Source organism: Falco peregrinus, chromosome 7 (genome assembly GCF_023634155.1).
Source record: "Falco peregrinus isolate bFalPer1 chromosome 7, bFalPer1.pri, whole genome shotgun sequence".
NCBI lineage: Eukaryota > Metazoa > Chordata > Aves > Falconiformes > Falconidae > Falco > Falco peregrinus.
This window is the reverse complement of record NC_073727.1, coordinates 82,686,087-82,707,874: the sequence shown is the minus strand read 5'-3', so window position 1 is coordinate 82,707,874 and position 21,788 is coordinate 82,686,087. Positions and strand designations below refer to the sequence as shown.

Sequence of the window (21,788 nt, the reverse complement as noted above, 5' to 3'; positions counted from 1 at the left end):
ATTAAATTTTCAAGAAATTTAGCTAAGCATATTCAGAGTTCATATTCAGTGCACAATGAATAAATCAGTTTTGAGCATCTCTCAATTCTTTCAGAATCACTAATTTTTTTTTATTTTTCCATTGAAATGGATACCCGTTTTCCTCCTAAAATTTATATTCTGGGGGATGACAATCTTTTAATTTCAAGTGCATCAAAACTGTATTTCCCTCACATATTTCCTTACATTTTATCATGAAGAACGTGAGGGGCTTTTATCTGAAAACATTACCTTGGTTAACAAAACTGGTAGCTTGTCCCGTTTTCTCCAGTTTTTTAATTTTCACTTCAGAGTCACTGAGCGTTAATTTTGAACATTTGGAACTGTGGAGAGATGGTTCTGTCAAATGCCAATGTGTCTCCCTCTCAAGAATGGCCCATTTATGCCTTCCCACACTGGCGTATAACTTTTGTATAAAACATCTTGCTTTATCCTACTTTGCCCAGATTCTTATGTCATTTTCATCACTGTGCTATCATAACATATTCAATCAGTAAGTTAAGTGAAGCAAGCCAGATCTGCTATTTTTTTTACCCTTTATCTCTACAGAAAGAAGTTTGGTTCACTACATTTGAAGGTTAGCATTAGTTAAAAGGAAAAAAAAAAACCCAACACAGTAACTTGGGAGTAATAAAAGCCGAGGTTTAGAAACCCTCTTACTCTGTGGAATAAAACACTACAGCCCTGTTAAATTGGGCCTCCCTTTGAATTCAAGCTTATTTGCTAGCTTTAGGCAGTACTTTTACCCTCTTGTCAGTAAAATCCATTTTGCTTTAAGTTCTGAGGTATTTTATACTACTACTATTCCTCTTCTTTCCTCCTGGTTTAAAGTTTTTCTTTCAAATTACATCAGAGTGCACATGCAGCTCTCTGTATATATGCATAAAACCTGTCATATATTGGCTAGTCACCTAGCTTCCCACCTTACTTACACCTAAGACTACTTTTCCCCCCGCTTTTGCTCTCATCTCTGATCAGTCGTTACTCCCAGATGTTGCTTTGACCCAAAGCCTCATTTTCAAACCCTAAGTGTCAGTGAGTGCCCGAGCCCACCCAGGGTCTCCCTCGCTCCCACTCCTCGGAGGGGTTATGAGGGGGGTGGCTCACTGCCGATGCCGGGCGCTGGCACACGGGCGGGCCGCGCCCTCACCCGCCCTCCCGGGCTCCGCTCCCAGGCCGCACCTAACGCCTCCCTCGATTACACACACAGAGCTCCCTACAAAACCAAGATGGTGGCGGCAGGGCAGGGCCTCGGAGCCTGTCGGCCTCGGGGAGGCCACCCCCGCCCCGCGCCCGGCCCAGCCCAGCCCGGCCCGCCCTCCGCCGCCACCTGGAGCCGCCGCCGCGGCATCGCGGGACGCTGGCAGCGCCCGCGGGTTGAGCCCCCCTCACGTCCCCCGCGCAGCACCCAACCAATCGGCAGCCAGGATGTAGCGTCCCGCCAATGGGAAGAGAGGTTCCACCTCGGCTGCCGCCAGCCTCTCGTACCAATCAGCCGCTGGTACCCGCCGCGCGCCGTCGAACTGGCAGGGCGGGCAGCCAATGGGTGACGACGAGAGCCTGCCGCCTCCGCCGCCCCGTTGCTCGGCAGCAGTTGACACTAGCCCCGCGCGCGCCGCGGCGGCCCCTTTAAGCGTAGCGTGGCCAACCGCCGGCGCGTCCGCCGAGCCGCAGGCACGTACCGCTGGTGCGGGGCGGGGCCGCGCCGGGGCCGGTGGGGGTATCGCCGGGCGGAGGGAGGAGCCGGGGGGCAGGACAGGGCCGCGCCGGGGGAATGTGCACGGGGGCTGTGGGGGTTGGGAGCGGGGCCTAGGCCGAGGGTTAGCCCCGGGGTGTGTGTGTGTGTGCTCGGGTCCGCGGCTGCGGATCTTGCTGCCGACGGGCGGTGTGGGCCGGGCTGACCGGCTCGGTCCCGGGGCAGGGCAGGCAGCGGGGCCGGCGGCTGGGCCCTGGGGCTTCCGCGGCGCAGCTCGGCCACGGGGGGGGGCCGTGTGCCGGGCCCGGCGGGTGTCAGGCAGCGGCTCTAACCAAAAGCGGCGTACGGGCCGCGCGAGCTGAGCCCCTTTCCTCAGAAGTCGTTTGTTGTAGGTTAAATGATTGCACTGGAAACGTGCTCTCGCGTGTAATCGTTCCTTGTTTTAAAAAGTGTTAATTAAAGATAATATTTGCTACGTTCTTTAGGAACTTGTTCCCAGTGATGGAAAAGTTACGCTTTGGGAGCCGGAGAGCTGCTTTCGGGGCTAAGCTGAGCTAGGTAAGTCTGCACACCCCGGGGTGGAGGTGGGAACGGGAACCGTGAATCCCCTCCTCGGTGGGGGATTTAGAAAACATAATCTCTTTTCCTGGTTGTAGGACTGGCCTGTGCGTTGCCTATTGGGACTACCGCTTTCTCATCTCTTGCCTGGGACTTTCAGCAACTTTTTCATTTTGAGATCAGCTGATAAAAGTAACACTAAGTATTACTGCAAAAGCTGGTAAGCCAAGAAGAAATGCATTCAGTCAAGCCAGCAACTGCAGAAAGCTTCCCTAATAAAATATTTGCTCCTCAGTGAAGCCTTATCGGTAAGTATGTTTTGATATGATAAAAGTAAATTCTTTTGCTCATCTCTTTCTGGAAAAACGACAGTATTTGGATGTAAGAAAGATGATTGGAAGAAGGAGGAGGGAGGTTAATTTCGTTTTAAGTTATTCTTTGTTCGTAAGTTCAGAACTGTAGTAATTTGGATTGATGCTTTTGTACTTGTCTGAAGCTGGTTCTTTCTTGCTCTGTTCCTCTCTCCGAATAGGTGGAGAAACAGAGTGGACCGTTAGAGGTCAGCATTTGTACTCGGGGGTTGTGTGGTGGCGAGTAAAAGCATCTAGCTTCCCCTGGTCTTAGAAAGGTATTAAGATTGAAAAGGACTTTAAAAGTTTTATGAGTCTTGCATTACAGAACTAAGCTCAGGGTGTACTGTGAGAAAAGAATTACTGAGTAACTTTCCTTTCTCTTTATTGTGTAATACCTGTAATAGAGTACTTCAGTTTGCATTTCTGTGATTTACTTGGAAGTTACAGAGAGACAGTATTCTGTCATCACTGCAGTTGTTTTGTGTTCTCTATTTTGTCTGTTATGTCCTTTGCAGCAACCTGGAGCTTGACTGGTTTTTGTATTAATGAGCATGTTTTCAGTATAAAATATGTAAATAACAGATAGAAATTGCTGAAGTGAAGGAGTTTGAAATTCTGGAAACTAAACTGTTTCCAAAGTTTGCACAAATCTCAGCTTTACTTCAGCCATTCTTTACTAATCTGATCTTGTTGCATTAGGCTTCGAAAAGTATGCATGGGCCTTTTGGCAGGGGAGAGGGTTGGGGTTTTGGTGGTAGTCATGGAGCTTAGTAGACCCACTGCTAACCCATGATGTTTCATTCCTCACAAACTTATTAAATGTAGGAGGGGAAAATAGATGTCTTTGAGGATCTTACTTACATGAGTTGAACTTGTTTTATAATCAACTGAGACTAGCTGGTAACAATTGAAAAGTCAAGTGAACCAAAGTGTTTCTTAATTAGATGGTCCTTAGGCTAACTCAAGTAAAACTCAGATATCCTAGTGATTAATTTTTCTCAAGATAAACTTACATTCTTTGGGTTAATCAAATTACATTATAAACTGGTGGAAAACTGAATTTGGCAAGACTTGACAGGCTAAGGTTTCCCGTGTTGTATGGAAAATACGGTAATATTACCAATGTATAAAACTGAAAACCATTTGAAGATTCAGAAAATGTTTTTGGTGATTCCTCAAGGGAGCTTTTATTGGTTCACCTTTCTTAATTTGTTTTCAGTCTATTGCTTTTCAAAGTACTTCCAGAATGCATCAAAAATTACTGTTCGTTTATGTTGCTGTATGTCAAAATGATACTTGGCAAAATATTCTTAAAAGTAGGGAATATCCAGTACAGAAGTAATGGTTAATTCTAATCCTCCATTTCTTATAATTTGTCTGTTTTAAATATACTGAGTTATCAAAAGCATTCTTCAAAAATATTGTTGCCACTTCATTGAACACTTGTGGGACTATAACTGATCAGCTTTAAGTCACTAAGTGAAAGCAAATGTTCTTGTTTTATATATATATATAATTAGACATCTTGATGATTGAACTGTAGGCATTTATGTTTTCCCTAAACGTAGTCTTTATTCATACTTGTTTTCATCTCAAGAAAAAGTCTGTGCATGATGATTTATTTCTGTCCTTCTGTGTCCTGAAGGCGGATAAAATTTGGGTGTATCTTGGCTATATTTACATTGTTGAAAGATATTTGCCCCATAGAGTAATCCCTGCCTCCACACAGGGCTAGATTAACACCTCTAGATGTGATGGTGCCACTAACACTGATGTGCCCACCCTACAAGTCCAGAACTCTGGATGCCACATGTGCCCCTGTGGTCCTGGGACAGTCTTGGATCCAAGTAATAGTCTAGGTTGCTTGAATTCCTGCCAGATTTTTTTATTCATGTTGTTATATGTAAAACAACATACATTTGTTGTTATAAGTAAAACAAGGAGCACATCTTAATTGCAGAGCCAACAATTGATCGTTAGTCTAATAAAAATCTTAACAGTCTAATAAAAGACTTGGTATTACACAGGTCAAGCCATATATGGTTACAGTGATACAGGCACAAACTCTAGTACCAAACCCTTTCTTTGGTGCTGTCTTCACACACTCTCTCTCCGGGACTTAACTGGCTTTAACTGATAGAGGGAAGACTTTACAGCAAGCCATCAGCATCCCAGATCCTTCCATGGTGGGAGGAGAATGGGGGATGGCTTCTTCCTCTTTGCCTTGGGTCCTTTTGGGATCATTTTTATATACTTGTTAACACACTATGCACCTTGCTCTTTATTCTGTTCTATTGATTGATTCATGGTTCCACATTACATCTCAGTTTACTACGTGTGATGTGTTTTACGTAGAACTCATTCTTTGTTCTATGTGTTACCTATAAAACTGGTTTTACCAATAACACAAGACTGCATCCTGTTGATGCCACTAATTGAGTGTGAGTGAGATGTTACAGCTTAGGGGCCCGATGTTGTCCTGTGTTTGTTCTTTTAGGCCCCTGTAGTCAACCCATGCCTGTACTACTTACTAATGCTGCATTTTTGCAAGCGTTGTAGATAGTTCAGTCTGCACAGTATAACTGCTTGTTAGTGCTGTCTGTTAGTTATAAACATAAATGTAACAGTAGATGCTAGACAATTGTACAAAGCTGAGCAAAAAGCTAAAACCGATATAGGTAAGTTCCCTGGTTGTTAACTAATTTTGTTGCTGCTAAATGAGCTGTAGCAAAGCTCCAGGCACCCAAGATGAGTTCAGACAAAGTCTGACGAATTTTGTGGCCTATGTTGTTAGCTGGAAACGAAGCCTGTGGCTTAAGCAATGACACCATACTTTGTGTGGGTTACAGACGCAACAACTGTTTTTTAACTTTTTTTTTCAGACACGATGACTGTAATAATATAAGGACTGTGTTACAGCCCTCCAGAGTACTACTTTTATATTGTTTTAGTATTTTCATATAAGTATATTAGTTTATATTTTATTTTATGTTTCTTGCATTCCCTGGGAATCTGTCCTGTGTAGACAGAGCTGATGCAGTCTTGCCTGTGCACCTGGTAAGAGAACAGTCTGTCCCCAAAACTCTGCCTGTGTATCAGTCACTGGAGACAGAGTTGTGCTAACAATGAACTGGGCCAGAAAGCTTGAATTTGTAATGAAAACTGTCTTGGTAGCTGACGTTTCTGTTCTGCTTGGCTATGCAATTCTGTATGTATTGACAGTGGAATAGAAGGTAGAGAAGCATGCTAAATTTATTTTATTGGGAAATAACATAGTGAAGAATTGACAGCTCGTTTACAGGTTTGTTGTATGCCCTGCAGCATAGGGGAATTTTGATTGAAAGATGCTCAATTTTTATGTGTAGTTTGCTTTGCTACTTAGAAATGGGCTAGGAGCTGATGTTGTTCAACAGTCAGAACTGATGGGCTCTGATCCAAGTCCTGTTTATTCACCCATTAGAGGCTTAATGTCTTGAAGTTGGTTTGAAGGGAGTTAGATGGTGAAATAAACTTGAGAGCTGTGAGGAGTGGTGAGAAACAAAAGGCATAGGAGGCTGAGCATAGTCAATAAAATACTTTCGAAACTGATGAGAAAATTCTTTTGACTGAGAAAGTGAGGAAACTTTTTTATGTATTTGCTCCATTGTATTTTCAGGAACTGTCTCCAGAAATGCAAAATAAGGTGATTTTTACCTTGAGGTTAGGGGATTTTTCAGTTTACATCAAAAGACAGGCTGCAGGAGTAGCCCTTCTTGTTTTATACCTGCTGCTGATGTAATGTTTACCATGTACCAGCAGTGTGATCTCGCCAGATATAAAAAACCCCAAAAGCGTATATTTGCCTTTTCCTATAAAGCATGTGACACAAATGTGTATGCTCCTGACTGTTCTTGAAGGCATGAAACACTAGATGTTGTAGGGTGTTTTCCAGGACAAAGACTGTGATACGTAGGTACAGTCTCATTCGTGGTTAGGGGCAGACTGTCCTCCAGACAAATGGGACAACTGATTTTCAAGCCCATTATTTAACATCACTGGAGTGTCAGAAATTGAGATATGGAAGATTTAGTCAAGTTCTACAAATAATCTAAATTCCAGTCGCATGAGTAAGCTGTTAATTCATTTAGTTTGAAATACATTTAGTTTCCTGAATTGTATCAAACTTTTGCTTGTTTTGTTATCCAGTGCTTTCCCCCTCTCTAACCTGGGAGTAACTTACTGTTCTAGATTGAGCTGCATTAATTTTATGATTTCTCTTTCGGGGGTGAAGTATTACACTCAGTAGTTTGAGGCACTAGTAGCATTCGTAGAGTGATGTCTGTCACATTTAATATAAGTAATAAGGCTAATGTAGCACGGCATGTGGCATAAGGTTATAGGCATCCTAAGTCATTTTACAGGGTTTTTACCTTTCTTTCTTAACTAAACAGCAAAACCATTGTTGCTTTTTCTCTCTCTCTAAATTGTTACAGAAAAATAGATTCTGAATGATAGAATAACTACTGTTTGCTAAACTGAACCACAAAGATCTCATGCTTTGGAGATGAAGATGGTAAACCCAAGGAAATAATCCAGCTGCTGCCATTGTGACAACTGAAAGACCTTTGTGTCAAAATGAACAGTTTTTGAGAAGGATCTGGAAAACCATTAAATCTGAAAAATGGGAGAAAGGATAAGAAGCCCAGATTCTGAACACGACAAGAAATCAAATGGGGATAAAAACAGTGACTCCTATTATTCAGATGAAGGTAATGCTTCTCATTCATCTGACCAGTCGCCAACAGTAAGCTATCCATCTACAAGCCAAGAAAAAAGAGATTACAAACCACAAACTTCAAACAGCCTTGTGCACTACCAAGGTAGGTAGAAAGCAGAAATGGCTGCTTTGTAACTGCTCCAAAGAGTTAATTATCTTTGAAAGCTGAAATAAAAGTGGGGAACTAGTGTTACGAGAATCTACAAATAAGGTTCATGTGAATTATGCTGCAGGTAGTAGCATAGTCAGGTAGACTGAAACTACTCAGTTGAAGGCTGAAATTAATCTGTTCCTGCATAAGGAGGATTTTTGGTGATTTTGAGAATTATTCATATTTCTCTTAATAAATTAACATGGCTCATATACTAGCCTCTTGTTGAATCATGCTTCTCTTTTTGCCTTTGACAGAAACCTCAAGGCCAAGGACCCAAGGCAAGTCTTTACTATGCAGCCTGTAGGAGAGACAGTTGTTAACATTTCTCTGACAAAATACCCTAAAGATAACTCTCTTGTGGAAATCTAGTTGACTAAGCTTTACAGTGTAATACTGTGTGCTTTCGCCAAACAAAAAAAAGACCACCAATGTGGCAAGAGGGAGAAAATGTGTTTGCTGAAAGTTAGGTTCATGTGAAAATTCAAAATAGTTTTTTCAGGTCATTCTCTAAGGGTAAAATATCTCCAGTTTGAGATGAAATAGCTCCCCTTTGAGCTCCCTCACACACACCTCACCTGCATAAGCTGCTTTCTTGATTGAGACTGTGGGGAAGTGAATATCCCTGCAAAAAGGGAGAGAACGGTTATACAGGTCCTGGGCTGTAGTAGAGATGTGAAGTCTTTCTGCCATGCTTTGAGAGCTTGTTCTAAATGATGGCACACATTTTCTGGTGAAGTCAGAGCATATCCTGCCTTTCCTGGGCAAGTGCACAATTTCATTCGTAAGTGCTTGGTATGTATAATTTGGTCAACATTATGATCTAGAGTATGCCAGAAGGTCTGACCTTAGATAATGAGTTTGCCCAGGGAATGTAACCCTTCAGGTCCTTGACAGTGTTGGTGTCCTAGTGCAGCTGGTGTTTTGCTAAGCTTCTCTGTGTTCAGAAGCGGCATCTTCTCCATAGCGGTCATGCGTTAGCTGTCTGGGAAACAAAAACTGCAGTTCCACTGTGTTAATTTGGAGGGAGCAAGTGAATGACTAGTTCTTTGATTACATAGCCAGAATGGAATATAATTATTACATGAAGGTAGTGTGAATATCATGTTGTTCTTGAAAGATGGTGTTCCCCAGTTTAACTATATGGTCAAAGTTCAAAATTCGTGTTGGAATTTTCTGTTCTGCCCTAAATCCGGAGAAATTCTTGAAGGAGCTGGAAATCTAGGGTTAATGGGAATTCCCTTAGCTGGTGATAGGAATGGCATCATTCCTGCAGTGCATGTATTAGATAATCTTTTCACACCTGAATGTGACATTAAGTGTTCTTTTTAAAGGAAAAAAACACCTTCTGTTGTTTGCCCGAGCTGTGGAGAAAAATGAGCATCAAGCAGAAAATGAATGAGGATTTGTGCAAAATGTTTAGAGGAAATTACAGGAAGATGTTTTAAAGCTTTTATTTTTGCTGTAAAATATTCTCTGTAGGACAGAAACATGGTGAGCGCCAAAGGGGAGGAAGAATTTGCTTTCACACACACTCACAGTCTGTGCATAGGTAACTGCAGTTGCTGTATCCTGGCTTTCAAGCCTGTATTATAAGCTGCTGCTCAGTATGTTTCTTCCAAACACTGATATATCTTAATGAATTATGCGCTCTCTATATATTCAGTTGTTTAAAGAGATATTTTGGTGGATTATATGCTTCGTTCTTTGAGTGTGGCTTGAGAGGCAAATAAGATAGAAACAAAATGTTTAGCTTTTATCTGTGGGGATGATAATAAAATAATATCGAATAGGAACACGGGTGATGCATACTAGTAATCAAATAATGCTGTGTGGAAAATAACTTGTGATACAAGAAAAAATTATTCAGGGGAGGACTGAATTTTCATGGGATTTATAATTTTGCTTTGGAGGCTTTTTGCATTGAGCCTTTGAAATCTGGTGTTTTGTCTGTAAGCATGGCAGCTGGATTTGAAAATACTACTGCATTTGTCTGAGAGAATTACATCTTGCATAATACATAACTAGCTAGCGCTCAGCTAATTGTTGCCATTTTAAAAGCATTTGGTAATATTATGTGCATAAGAGTATAGTATTTCTAAAACATTTTAATAAATGATATCAAATATTAACAAAATAAGACTATTTCTGATATGATTTGCAGATGATTACTTTACAATGGTCCTATATTGATGGCTGCATTTTTACGGTAGATCACAGACATAAATCTCCATTATTTTTTTAATCTATCTATTTTAATCTATCAAAAGGAGCATAAGTCTATTGTATATATGCCTATTATTGTCTGGTTTGAAGGCTGCAGTCTCTACTAAGTATTGTAAATTTGTTTCAGGCAGAGCTTTATTCCAGGAAGGATGTCTGAATAGGCAAACTGCATTGTCTTAGAGTAAACATGCTTTTTTATTTTTCCTCTCATAGCCACGAAGAAATTGGGTTCCAAATATGCACCAACGAAAAGAGGGACACAGTTGGGTTTCCGTTCTCAGAGCCTCACTAGGGATTCTCCTGCAAAAGATATAGATCTTGTTACAAAAAGAGTTCTTGCTGCTAGGCTGCTGAAAATCAATGAGCTCCAAAATGAACTGACTGAACTCCACATCAAACTAGATGAGCTGCAGAAGGAAAACAGGGTGCTGAAGAGGCTTCAGCACAGGCAGGAGAAAGCCTTGAATAAGTTTGAAGATACGGAAAATGAAATCTCTCAGCTCCTTGCTCGGCACAACAATGAGATTAGAATATTAAGGGAGCGCCTACGAAAATCTCAAGAGAGAGAGCGTGCAAATGAGAGACGGCTGAAAGAATCGGAAGATGAACTGTACAGAACAAAAACCGTCTTGCAGAAACTGAAAAAGCTGTCTGCAGAGAAGCACCTTGTGGAAAGAGATGACCTGGCAAAGAAACTAGCCTATGCAGAGAGCAGGCTAGAGGACAGTGAAAAAAGAATTAAGGTGAGATGACTTCTTTTTTTTTTTTTTTTGTAAGAAATTCTGGTACAGCTGTTTTTTACCATAATGAGTTTCATGAGTTGTATTGTTTTTCACAGTTGTGGAGCAAAGAGATTCCTTTTATTATTTTATTATTTTTTTTTACACATAAGTAGCATCAAGTAAATTATTTCCAAGGTCATTATATAGTTACATTACAGTAGTTGTGCATTCAGATATCTGGTTACAGATTAAGTATATTTGGTCAGAATATATACTGTAGATTTGTTCTTTTATTTAGTTATAAGAACACTTCAGAAATGCATGCAGCTATAGTACAACCTTACGCTATCTAATTTATCCTCTTGGAGGGGAAGCAATTGTTGAATATTTCCTGGGTATTTAGGGAACTGTATATTAAAATTCTAAACAACATACATATCAGCTCTTTTTCAGTTTTGTGAACTGCATTCATACAGCGTTTGATTGTCTGCTGTTCTGCACATCTGAGGGTTGAACTAAAAAAAAAAACCAAAATGAGCTTTAGAACATTTTATGGGTATCCACGTTAGAGATTTTGTGCAATGTATTTTAATTTTGTTCAGAAAAAATCTTTAAATTTTTGTAAAAACGTCTAAACATGTCTACATTGTAAACATATCTAAAAAATAACTTCAAAATAACTGTGTTAGCACTATTAAGCTGTTGGTAGTTGTATGCAATACCATTTTTAGCTGGAATTATGTTCATCATTAAAATGGTGTGAAAGTGTGGTCTCTATATTAGTAATTAAACCTAAATTACTTTATAGACATAATAGATCTGGAAATCCAAAGGATTAAACTGGAAACTAAGCTTTCATAAAATAAATCCCAAGATACCAAGGTATAAACAGCTGAGTTACCCAAATCACCTCACCCTGTAGTGTCACCATCTGGCATTTGTAGTTTTACAATCGGGTATTTCGGCATCTGTAGTACGGGATAATGTTAAAATGAATCATGCCCTAAAAAATAAGGGATTTTCTTCTACTTTTGTCTTATCATTATAGCTTCACTTAAAACAGCTATTGCAAGATGAGGGTATGTAAATGAAACCACAATCACAGATTTGTTTCTAGTAGAACGGTTAAAAAGTATTTCTTGTCGTTTTCCTTCTAATCCTGCACCACTTCCAGGGAGGTATTCTGTTTCTTAACCATCAATTTGAGATTTGTCTTGAGATCTGGAGTTCCACTGTGCCAAAAGCCTTGCAGAACATTGTGTGTGTTCCTATTACGTCCTCAAATCACCTCTCGATACTCTGGAAGGATGAGCTGCAGCATCTGCAGGTGCTCTGTCTGCCCCCTCAAAGTTAAGATTAAGGGTTTAAATGTATTCAGTGTTACAGCAATGCTGGAGCCAATATCTGAATCAAAGATGCTGGTTTTCTGTAATTTTATTGAAGTAATTTGACTATAAAAAAATTACTTCAGTTGTTAAAAAAAAATTGTTTTGTTTTAATTGAAGGATCTGGAAAAAAATCTTGAATTAACTGGTAGCAGTTTTCAGCGAGAGTTACAGTCAAAGAAAAAAAAGATGTTTGAGGCTCAAGAAGAAAACAGAGCGCTCCAAGAAGAGCTTCAGCAACTAAATCAGAAGCTGAAGGTAAAATGTGAAGCAATACGGGTTACTAGCTGTGTTCTGGCATTTTATCTTTGGAAGTATCTGTAATGAGGTTTGAGTAGTTTACCAGTGACCGCACTCTCTGATATGTACTTAATTACATACCACATCTAAGTTCTTTTCCTGCTTTAAATTAAAATGTTCTGTGCTCTGACCCTACAGTGTTTATAACAGGAATGTCTCTATGTTAATCATTATTGTTAGACTAGTTAAGAAAACAAGGTCAAGTACATAGCCAAGCGTTGAAATTAAGCCACAAGATCTATTGGAAAATTAGGTTTGGAAGGCTTGAATTTAAAATAAAATCTGCAGGTATATACAGTGCTTTATGTTACTGATGTACTTGAATTACAGTAGGTTTATGTAAAGATTAATTTCATGTATTTGTGATATCGATGCGTGTTGCTAAATTTGAGCAAAGGTTTCTTTGCATCCCACCACCCCATCATTGCCTAGATTTGTACATTTGAGGACTGAAAGTATTTTGTTCTGCCTAGTCAGTTTATCTTTAGAAAAAAAAAATATAAGACTTGAGCTAAAACACTTAATTTCTAGGTGAATTTCCTTCAAAACCCCAAGTCTCAAACATACTTCTATAATGGAGGTGCACCAGTTTACCACCTTACTAGCTATCAGCAAGTAGCAGTAGCATTAACTCTAAAACTTACTTGTTTACAGTGTTTTAAGCCTCATTTGTTAGTGAAGATTTTAATATTTTGAAAATATTTTCATTATTAGATGATTTCTGATAACTCACTGCTCTTTTTTAAAATTTATTTATTATCTATTCAATAAATGTTATGAAAGAAGAGTATGTCTCTACCTCATGATGCAGTGGGCCTCTGCTCCATGGTACTGACGTGCCTTATGACAAGTAGCATCGCTGGCATTGAAATGTTTAACTATTTACAATTCTGAAAATTCAGTTATGCGATCTATACATACACTGTAAGTCTTATTCATGTATGTGGAAGCGTTGGCACTTAGTGATTTTTCACTGCAGAGATGCTTCCCCGCCTCCCCTTACCAAACAGTTTGCTAGTGAGTTTTTTGGGGGGAAGGCTCTATGTGCTTTCTCATAGCATAAACAAAGTTAGGAATGTGATTTTTCTCCTTAAACCAGTGTGTGTAACTATTGATTACTTTGTTGCTATTTACAACATATATTTTGAAGTCAATTTACATCTTTGTTAATGACTAGTAAATGAAATTTAGTAACTCACTGTTATACTTGCCTGTCTCATTCACAGGAAAAAGAACGAGAACTTGAAGCAAAAAATATATATGCTAATCGTATGTTGAAACTGTCACCAAGAAAAGACATGGATGTTATACAGAGAAAAAGAGGTAACGTATAAAGCAATAAAAGCAGAAAAATTAATAGTGACACTTTTAAATTACTCTGCTAGGTTATGTCATTCAAGCCATTCAGTGTTGGACCCTGCCACTGCTTGTTCAAGAATGTTTACTTTTTTGCACAGCTTTCGGCACAGCACTGGTTACAAAGAAGGGTGCATTATTTGTTTGACTATCCTGTATGTGCAGCAGAACCAAACCCCAGAACTTCATCAAACAGCCTTCTGAATTCCTTTCGTATCAGATGTTCATGGGTGTAGGAGGAGGGGAATATTGTTTAGTAAATTCTCTAACAGATCATAGATCATGTCTACATGACAATAAATTACAGAGGCTTTAAAATATGTAACTTGATTGCTGTGAATATTTTGGGGATGTTTTTTATTTATTTTTTACTAATTCAGATTTACTGTCTGTCAGATGAGCTGCACTCTTGTTTTTTCGTCAGAGTACATATGTCCCAAAACATAATTCTAAAAGTATCAGTGCAGTGATTTCTTCTGGTGTGACAAGGCAGCCTCAAGCCTTCTGCTATCCACATAAATATGTTGTATGTATGTGTGTCTCTGTGTGTATACTCAGACTGTTTTCACTGGATCAGTAAAATCTACTTGTCAGAAGAAGCAGGAATTTATGGGACTGTTTTAAATATTTAATGCCAGCATTTCAAATAGTTTGTCTGCTGCTCATTTTATTATAGATTCTCTATTTAATTACTCTATTTTAGGTTCAAATATTTCAAAATGTCATTCCATAGGGATAAGTATATATGTTTCAAAGATGCAAACAAGTGAATTTTAATTTTATGTGTTTGCTTTGCTACATGTAGCTTCTGTGACAAGCAGTAACACGAGTGGGGATTTTTTAACAGACACCCAGTACGCTTTATATGACTTTATAAGTAGCTTTAAGGTGGTATTTTTAATTATTTTTTCAGCAGATGTTTTGCATGCCGTTTTTTTAAATTAGCGTTTACAGATGCTGAAAACAAGTATGTAAAACTTGTCAATACTTTCCACTCCCATTGGCTCTGATTACTGTCTTTTATGTTTGCTACAAATCATTAAAAATGAGAGGTAGGTATATAGTGGGATATTTTCAAGTGAAAACATGATTTAATTAGTTTGCATTTTCTACAGCCAACAACCAAAATATTAAAAAAGGAGCACAGCTCACAAAAGGTGTACAGACCAGTGGATACTTCTCACCAGTAGAATTTCTTCCAGAATCAGAACTTGCCTGTGGTGACAAGAAAGAAGGGACTCTTCCTAAAATAGTGAGTTCTATAAAAATCTGAGACTTGCTCCATATAACTCACCTATTGGGCTGAATTTTAAATGCAGAGCTTCTTTTTTATTTATTTATTTTTTTTTATTTATTACACATATTTTAGAAAATATGTGTAAATACACAAATATTTAGAAAATTTGACTATAGAAAACATTCTGATCTCTAGGAGAAACTTCCTGTCCAGAAATACTGTACTCCATTTTTGTGACACTTAGTTTATCACATTCTATGTCTTACTGATAACGATTACCTCTATTTATTTTTCTGCCATTGTAATTTCTTTGAAGTTTTTAAGACTTCATTTTGGTTTTCTTCCCTTTTATTTCTAACATTTATTTGAGCAATCTGTTGTAACGGTGCTGGCTGCCTTGTCTCTCTTTTTGCTTTGGTCTTAATGATGGTTTCTTTTACTTTGCAGATTTATTTCACAATGCATAAATCTAACCCTTCTTATTGTTATAGTGCTGGTATTTCTTCTGTCGTTTTTCCAGCTTCATGAATATGGTTGCATATTTTTCTTTTTCAATTTCCCTTTTTATTATCAAGTAGTACCATTACAAGTATTGCTAATGCTTCTGTGACCTCAAGCTAAAATCGAAGAGATTTGTAAGGTATTATTACAAAGCAGAGCGACACAGATTCTGGCAAAAATTGTACAAATTCTGATTACGTAAGGCTAGGACTATATGTCAGAAATAATGCTCTGAGGATGGTCTTGACTGGCTTCCTCCAGGAAGTAGGACTAAAGCTTTTTTGTGGCCGTTTCATTCATATGTTCTCTCTTCCAAAATCTGTTCTGTAGGTGTGGATGTAATTTAATGTATGCATTCTTCCAGTGTATACTTTTGGTGTGTGAGTTACAGAACCATACAGCTGGTACAAGTGCAGCTCATGGGGTCCAACTAATGTCTCTTATAAACCTCTCTAGTTCATGTATGGCTATTGCTGTAAGTATCATACATGAAATTTGGGTAGCCTGTGCTTTCATCATTTTTCTAAGTCAAGCATTTGAAATACTTGACCACCATCTCTTTATGAAGTTAATTTTTTTAAAAAATATAATAATGATAATCATGTACATGAAGGGAGAATACTTGAAGCTGTTTTGGCTGATAGTCATATTTTCTCTTTCTTAGTGGTAACTGTTTCTCTTATTTTTCTTAGAAGTGTGTATTAATCTAGAAACTTATTTTGTTCTAAAGGAATACTACAAAGTTAGCATCCACATGTTGGATTATGCTGGCTTTCTCTTCCACTACTTTTCTGTATTAGTGATTTTTTTTTAATGCTGACATTAATATCTTTTCTGCAGGTTCTTTCCTTTTAAATGTTTATGTATAGTCACTACCTGAATTTTTCAGCCAGGATTAAACTTTTCTTTTTCATTGTTTGTTACTTAATACTCCATAAATTTAAGTACCACCATGAAACAATCTGAATCTACAACCCATTCACTTGAGTAAGAAGATTAGATTATGGAAATAGCAGGTAACTAATTGCTTGCTTTTTAAAAAAATAAGGTGATGGGGTCTGGTCTTCCATTAATGTCCTTGAAAAAGACAACTTCTGTCTTCAGGAGAGAGCTATCCTAACACAGTGATAATTTTGCCTTACAACATCGGGCCTGCAACTTTCCTGAAACATGTAATACAGAATAGGGTTGATTGTCTATTATTTGTTTCAGCTGCATAAAACTGTGCTAGAGATAACATTTTTAGGGCCAGACCCCTGGGTTGTCAAAGCTGGTTTGGTTTAGATGACTTGCTCCGGTTTTTGTTCAGCAGTAAGAATGGAATTTGACAATGACATAGGAAGTTTGTTTGATTTTTATTTTTTTTTTTTATTTTACTGACTGTTTTCCCCCATGAGTTTCAGTTTTATATTAATTTATTTCAGGAAAAAGAAACTCAAGATAAAGGATGGAAAGAGCAAGCAGACCTCCTAAGACAAGACCAAGACATGGAAAGAGAAGAGAAACTGAAACGTTTTCAAGAAATACAGGCTGTAGAGGAGAAGGCTCAAAAACTTCATGATGGTAAGGAACTAGGCAGCTGAAGGCTGAAAAATACACCACAGAATACTAATTAAGTGAGATTGCTAGTTTCTTATGAGAAGGGCAAAATGATTTTACAGAGATCACTACAGTGGAAAATGATTTTCAGTTATATTATGCAAAGAAAATCAGAAAAAAATACGGAATATAGAATAATCTATGCCCTGTACTCAGCTGTGATTAAGTATGCAGCAGCAAAAAATGCTGTCCATGAAAAATTATTGAAGCCTGAGAGATTTTGCTTTACAAAGCAAGGATGACATAGCAGGTAAATGCTGATGTTATTTCTGACTTGCTAGGTGTTACTGAGGTAGGCAGTAGATTTTTATTACTGCAGAACAAATCTGCATTCCTTAATATGGCCTGGGTTTTCAGTGCATATCTACCTCACTTGCATCATTTGAAATTGTAGTTTCTCCTTTCACTTGTGGTTATCTGAATTATTTGGTGTGGCTATTTGAGAAATGTCAGTTTCTATTGTTATATTCTAATACTGTATTTTTATTCGTTTGGTTTTCACAATATCTTAATGACCTGAATTTTAAGTCTCTTAATCTAAAGTACTTTAGATGGACTGCATCCTGTCATGATAAAATACTCTTTCAGTGATTATAGTTAATGAACAGTAACACTTATTATAGTTGACAAGGAAGAATTCTAAAAAATCTATAGCTGCTTTCAGCAGTAAATCCTCTACCTTCACTGGCATCAGTGCATAACTCACATAAGCCAAGAATCTGCTCTGTTACGTCCTTTAAATAAGATGATTTGACCACCTTACCCATCTTACAGTATAAGCTGGTATTTTCCCCACCTTATGTATAGAAAGGTAGCTCCTTACTTATAATGATATGCTACAAAAATTTTTTTTACATATATTAACTGAACTGTTGCAGTTATTTCTGTAAGCTTGATCTGAAGTACAATAGATAACATGGAACTTTGTGAAACGTCAGTCAGTAATTTCAATGAAACGTTCACAGTGCAATGCCAGTATGTTGGAAGTGCCAGGTAGTCATATTCAACTTTTGGCCAAATGCACGTCTGTTGTCGTGATAGAAAAATATTTTGAAGAGATAAATATTTGAGAAGCTTCCTTTTTCTTGTATGAATAAACATTTGCAGGTTCTATCTGCAAGTTCTTACTATTTTGCACCTTTGGCGTTGGTTTATAGCGCTGGAAACTGACATTTGCATTTGCACAGACACATGCTCTCACTGAGTTCATGTGGTGATGCACAGACACTTGTGTAAAGGTGTTTTCTGTATGCAGCAGTTGCAGTATATTTTAAATCATTTGCTTCTTGCAACCAGTAATGACTCCTATGGCTTTGGCCTGGTAACTTCACAGGAGTAGTTCCCTTTATGGAAAAAAAAAACCCCAAACATACATCCCAGAACTGTCCTAATGTCAGTGGTGCTGACAAGAAAAATACAGTACTGTGCAAGTCAGAGCTGTTAAAATCAGTGATGTGGTATCATTTTTGTTCAAACCCAGGAAATGGAAAGGCAATTGGCAGAAATTAAATTCCTCTGAAAATTCTAAAATGTGGATAATGTCCTAATCCCTTTGGAAGGTGACAGTAAACTTTTATATCTAAGCAGAGAACCTGGTGTGAATGTAGTTGTAAGTTCTGAAGGATTTATTTTTGCAGTAGGAAAACCATGTTATGCATAGAAGACCATATTGGAAACTCAGTGGTTTTTGCTTGCATTATTTTCAAAATAATCTTCTAAAGGCATTTTAAAACTTAAACATTTTAAATAATGTTTAAACGTTTTATGCAGAGTGGGAAAGGGAAGAATATGACAAAATGAAAAAAGAAAGCAGCTTTTTATTGGATGAAGGAGAGAAAACAAAGCTGGAATCGGAAAACCACAAACCTAAAGTAGAGAGAGAAAGCACTGAAATGCTGGAAGAGCGGCAAAAAAGAGAGTTCCTACTTGCTAAAATGCAAGAAATTGATAGAGAAACACAAAACGTGAAACCTGATTCCCAAGCATCACTCATAAATACAGCAAGAAAACTTGATTCCCTGGAGAAAAAAGAAAAAACAAACCAATTCTGTGAGATTCCTGGGAAGGTTAATAATGGATTTCCTGTAGGTGGCAGCCAGGATGATGCCACAGGAGCACAAGGGCAGAAGCAACGAAATCTAAGGACTGTAGATTTACGCGGTGAGTTAACATTTGGTAGTTATGTACCTTCCTTTGGGAAAGGATCAGGGAGACCGAGTTGGCTTACTCAAAAAAATGACAACTTAGAAGAAAATGTTAAAGAAAATGCAGATTTCAATACTAAGAAAATAAAGAAGTCCAATTTAATGGAACAACTCTTTGGAAGCACTACCGACCTTTCTAAAAATGACGTTACAACACCTTTTGACGTAGATTGGAACTTTGGTAATACTCCTCCAGTCAATAAAAACAGTAAAGTGAAGGTAAAAGAAGACAGTGGGCTTTTTGGCGAAGGAAGAAACCTAAACAGACACCGTTTGCAACACACTACAAGCAAGCTGGGAGTTAAGACCCTTGGTTCTTTAGAAGACGAAATTGAAGAAGTAATTTTACAATAATCATATTTTTATATGTTTCATATGTAAATACTGGAAAATATTTTCATGTAATATTTATTAGATTTGAAACATTTCAGATACACTGTAAAGCCTTATGAAGGAGTAATTTACATAAATGGGTATATGTGTAGAGGAAAGATGCACTTTGATAGAACAGCCTAACTTATATGCAGGATGTTTCTTCTAAAATATAATATCCAAATACAGACCTTGGAGGTGTGGCAGCGAGTTTCTTGGCAGAAGGATAGGGAAGGTGTCCTAAGGGACTTTGGTAGATGAGGTAGGTGCTGGCTGGCTGCCTCAGTGCCATCTGAGAAGACACTTGCCCCAGTTTGGGCTCCAGACTGACTGTCGACGTTGGCACGTGGCACCATCTGACTCGTGCTGCGGCGTCTTGAGCTCCCAGAGGCTTGGTAGCGCAGAGCTGGTAGGGATGCCGTAGGAATGGAAGGACCTGCAAAGGCTTACGCTCAGCTGAATCCTTTGCTCACACTCTCTCTCGCAGCCTTCATGGCTCCCTCTGGCTCTTGCTCCCCTGTGTGCTTGCTCTCTTTCCCTCTCCTCTCACTTTTCCCCTTTGCTTGCTTTCTGCCTTCTCTTGCCATAGCTCTCAATTTTTGTGACTTAATGATGTGTAATGGTATGTTAAGTAAAATTATACTTCTCACAGGGGAGCATTATTTTTTATTATAGAATGAGTTGCCTAAGAAAGGAAGCAAGCTTTTATGTGGCAGCCCTGGCACTCGGGGCAGCTACTAGATGGGCATCTCTGGCTAGCCAGCATAGGAAGTGTGGTGTTTTAACCTGTTGGCTGCTCACAGTAAACTCTCTTTCATTTGGAGTACTTCTAGGCCTCAGACATCTTCTTTGTCAGGCATTTGGAGAGCCTCTTAACTGTGTCGGGAGAAGGCATTGAAACATCAGTGTCATGAAATGGATAGAGATGTACCTAGCACAAAGGGTCAAGTAGAGAGAAAATATTCTACACTGCCATCGTGTTATCTCAGAAGAACATCAACAGAAGAACAATTAACTCAGGAACAGCTGATCTCTCTTCTGCATAGGTTTTCTGTAGACATTACTAACAAATTTGTCTAACTCTTCTCATATATTGATTGTATTTATTATATAATGCCATTTTTGGTAACATCTATGTAAAATTACAGTCATTACTAAGTAATTTTTTTAACAAAATGGTTTTATTAAATGAGTACAATTTTTGTGTCTAGATCATCTTTAACACAAAGTTCTGACTTTTTATATATGTTATTGATACTGGGGGGGAGTTGGTAGCAACATTGCTAGTGATGCTACTCACTGGATGGTGTCATGTACACACATTAAAAAGGTAACCAATGGAGGATTTAGCAGAGGCATTCCAGAAAATAAGTTGAAGGTCATTCCTTAGTAGGACAGCAGATTTTGAAACGCCCCTCTGGTATGGTCCCCTGAGCCCGATTCAAAACATGCTAAAATACAGAAAAGAATTCTTATGATTTCAGAATGCTTAGAGTCAGGATTTCTCTGAATACAATGGCTCTTCTGGAAAGAAAGGCTGGTGTCTGCATCATGCAGTAACTTTGTTTGCTCCCCTTTCAGAAAGAAAATTAGTCACAGATCCAGACCCAGTGCATGGGACTGTTCTCACTACGCACCCTGTAATGAAGAGCAGTTCGTGTTCACCTGCTCGCTTACAATCCTGATTATATTCATAACAGTATTACAGAATTAACTGGTTCATTTTGCTTGCAGATGGTCAGAATGTCAGGACGATTCTGACCAGCAACAATGGTAACTGTCTGTGAGTAAAACTGTTGGCGTTACTCTTCCGCGATGACTTCTTTGGGGGAATACTGTGGTGTAAGAGGTAGGAGAAGCCTGCAGGTGTTAGTGAGTGGTTAGTTATTTGTCTTAACTTTCTTGTCCTACTTGTGGGAGACTGCTACCCTTCTAGAAGAAGGCGCATTGCTCCTGAAGATACTGCTGAGGTGGGTTGTTTATTTTTCTTTCCTGTGGTTGAGGATTCTAAGGCGTAAAACAATGATGTAGCTGCTGCAGTTATTAAGGATCATGTAGCATATAGAGGGTTGTGTTTTGTTTCTTTGTAAGTCAAGCCATTAGCATCTGCCAAATTCTAACTATTGTGCTGAACTGATGTGCCCTGCTGTTTCAATTACAAATGTATAGTTTCTAAGCTGTTTTTCATATTATCAGCCCCTTCTTAAGTTGACAAATGTTCACATCCTGTAACCAGACTCTTTCTAAAGCAAACACTGCAGTGACTTGCAGTACACACACACACAAAAAAAAAAAGGTGGATCTGTGTTAGGAGGACAAAAATAAATTAATCT

At 38.6% G+C, this 21,788-nt stretch overlaps 1 protein-coding gene across 4 annotated transcripts; it reads left to right on the top strand.

Moving 5' to 3' along the window:
• The first annotated feature begins 1,883 nt into the window (after positions 1-1,883).
• Positions 1,884-20,667, top strand: LCA5 (lebercilin LCA5). Of its 4 annotated transcripts, XM_055809457.1 has the most exons (10): positions 1,885-2,293; positions 2,392-2,601; positions 5,672-5,703; positions 7,127-7,505; positions 9,993-10,522; positions 12,007-12,144; positions 13,413-13,509; positions 14,658-14,794; positions 16,705-16,843; positions 18,650-20,667. In XM_055809457.1, exons 4-10 carry the CDS (start codon positions 7,307-7,309, stop codon positions 19,435-19,437), a joined length of 2,028 nt encoding a protein of 675 aa, XP_055665432.1. In that variant the 5' UTR covers positions 1,885-2,293; positions 2,392-2,601; positions 5,672-5,703; positions 7,127-7,306; the 3' UTR covers positions 19,438-20,667. The 4 variants fall into 4 exon arrangements, with proteins under 4 accessions (XP_055665433.1, XP_055665432.1, XP_055665431.1 ...); XM_055809458.1 differs by lacking the exon at positions 5,672-5,703 and having other exon boundaries at positions 1,884-2,293; positions 7,119-7,394; XM_055809456.1 differs by lacking the exon at positions 5,672-5,703.
• The last annotated feature ends 1,121 nt before the right edge of the window (positions 20,668-21,788 follow it).